The sequence below is a fragment of the Gadus morhua genome, chromosome 2, assembly GCF_902167405.1.
Source record: "Gadus morhua chromosome 2, gadMor3.0, whole genome shotgun sequence".
In the NCBI taxonomy this organism is placed as follows: Eukaryota; Metazoa; Chordata; class Actinopteri; order Gadiformes; family Gadidae; genus Gadus; species Gadus morhua.
This window is the reverse complement of record NC_044049.1, coordinates 8,963,204-8,965,012: the sequence shown is the minus strand read 5'-3', so window position 1 is coordinate 8,965,012 and position 1,809 is coordinate 8,963,204. Positions and strand designations below refer to the sequence as shown.

Here is a 1,809-nt window from a genome sequence, read left to right as displayed (position 1 = left end):
GTCGTTTTCCCGGGGGCAAGTCGCCCCTCGTCGGCCAAACCCTCCTCGGCGGTGTGGCCCTGGAAGGAAGTGGAGTAAAGTTTTTCCCTCAGCGTCACAAAAGTTGTCTCATCGGTCACGAGTCTCCCCGGATACCCGTAGTTCTCTTGCAGGGGGAACTGCAGCGAGTTGTAGCAGCTCATCAAGCTGTAGAACAAGTAGGTGACGGACAGGGAGAGGGTGAACATGAATAAGATTTTCCGGGGCACTTTAGAGGTGAATACCGAAGTGCTGGACCAAAATGCCATCTCTGATAGCAGTGATCCTCTCAGAGAAGTGGCCAGACATGTTTCCACCCCAAGTCTTGCATGGACAAGCAACACAACAATAATCTGGTCACAATCACCGCGGCTTATACCGGAGACTAAAAAACGCGGTAAAGCCGGACCACAGCAACCCTCCCGCCGGATCGCATATTTATGAGCCGGAGTCGAAAAAAAAAGAGATAGATCGTTAAAATTCCAAAAGAATATCGTGTGCCTTTCCTTGGGGGGAGGGGGGTGGAGAGTATCGATTTCTTTAGCCAAGGCTGACAGACTATGTCACAATTTATTGGACTGAACTTGCAGATTCTTGATGCTGGGTCTTGGCGTCCTTCCAAACGAGACCTCGGTTGTTTTGAACTGCACGGAGTGTGATGATGGGCAGAAGTGTTGGTATCGCATAGTAGAGGAAGGAAGGGAGGAAGGGAGGGAGGAAGGCAGAAAAGGCGAGCAGGAGCGCGCACAGCCTCGGTCCTCGCAGCGCTATCCAAACCCCCCGGTGCTGGGAGTGCGTTCAGGAGCGCCGATGAGACAAGAAGAAATCCATCGGATCTCCAAAAAAGAGCCAAAGAGACGCGTGGTGTTCAATATCCGGTACTCTCTCCAAATATCCCTATATTTAAATGTATATATAGGTCTTTATAAACTGTCCTTAAAAAGTCCACAGCCCCTGTTTTGAACGTGTTGTCCTCTTCATTCCCACTCACACACTCAGTGTGTTGAGACTGGGAGATGTGCGCATCGACCGTGTGAGCTCATCTGAACAGAGGCAGCACTATACAGCCACACAGCTCAACTAAAGTGTACACCCTCCTTTTCTTCCTCCCGAACCCATACACAAGTAGGCTTTAATAAACGTCATATGTCACACAGTGGATTATTACCAGACATCATGTCATCTCTTTTCTCACACACGCACGCACGCACACACGCACGCACACACACACACACACACACACACACACACACACACACACACACACACGTCACAGACCCACACACACACACACACACACACACACACACACACACACACACACACACACACACACACACACACACACACACACACACACACACACACACACACACACACACACACACACACACATACACACACCCACATACGCGCACAAATCACCAATGGCCAGGCGAATTGTGTGTTCTGAATCATGCATAATTTTTTTCTCTTCGCAATGATATATATTGCAAAATATGTGGAAGAATATTTGTGATAGAGTTTATTTTTCCAACACGAAGCTCATGCCTGCACCCTACTGGTTTTCTGCGATGCATTACTAAAGTTAATCTAGAAGAGATCGGGGCAGCAATTAAGGCTGATATGAACCGTGTGCTTAGAATGTGAAATGGGGGCTAACGTGCAAATTGGGTTGCATGTTGCATCCTCTGGAAAATATTACAAAAAACGAAATGCCATAGTGAATAAACACTATTTCCTTTTGTGTTTCAATTAATAATAATAATAATAATAATAATAATTAATAAT

The 1,809-nt window shown here is 46.9% G+C and overlaps 1 protein-coding gene across 1 annotated transcript in view; it reads right to left on the bottom strand.

Moving 5' to 3' along the window:
- Positions 1-1,098, bottom strand: part of hs3st4 (heparan sulfate (glucosamine) 3-O-sulfotransferase 4) — a 36,679-nt gene extending 35,581 nt beyond the window's left edge. The window contains exon 1 of the mRNA XM_030349978.1: positions 1-1,098. This exon is cut by the window's left edge and continues 345 nt beyond it. Within this exon, the coding sequence (XP_030205838.1) occupies positions 1-287 (287 nt within the window). The 5' untranslated portion in view covers positions 288-1,098.
- Between the last annotated feature and the right edge of the window lie 711 nt (positions 1,099-1,809).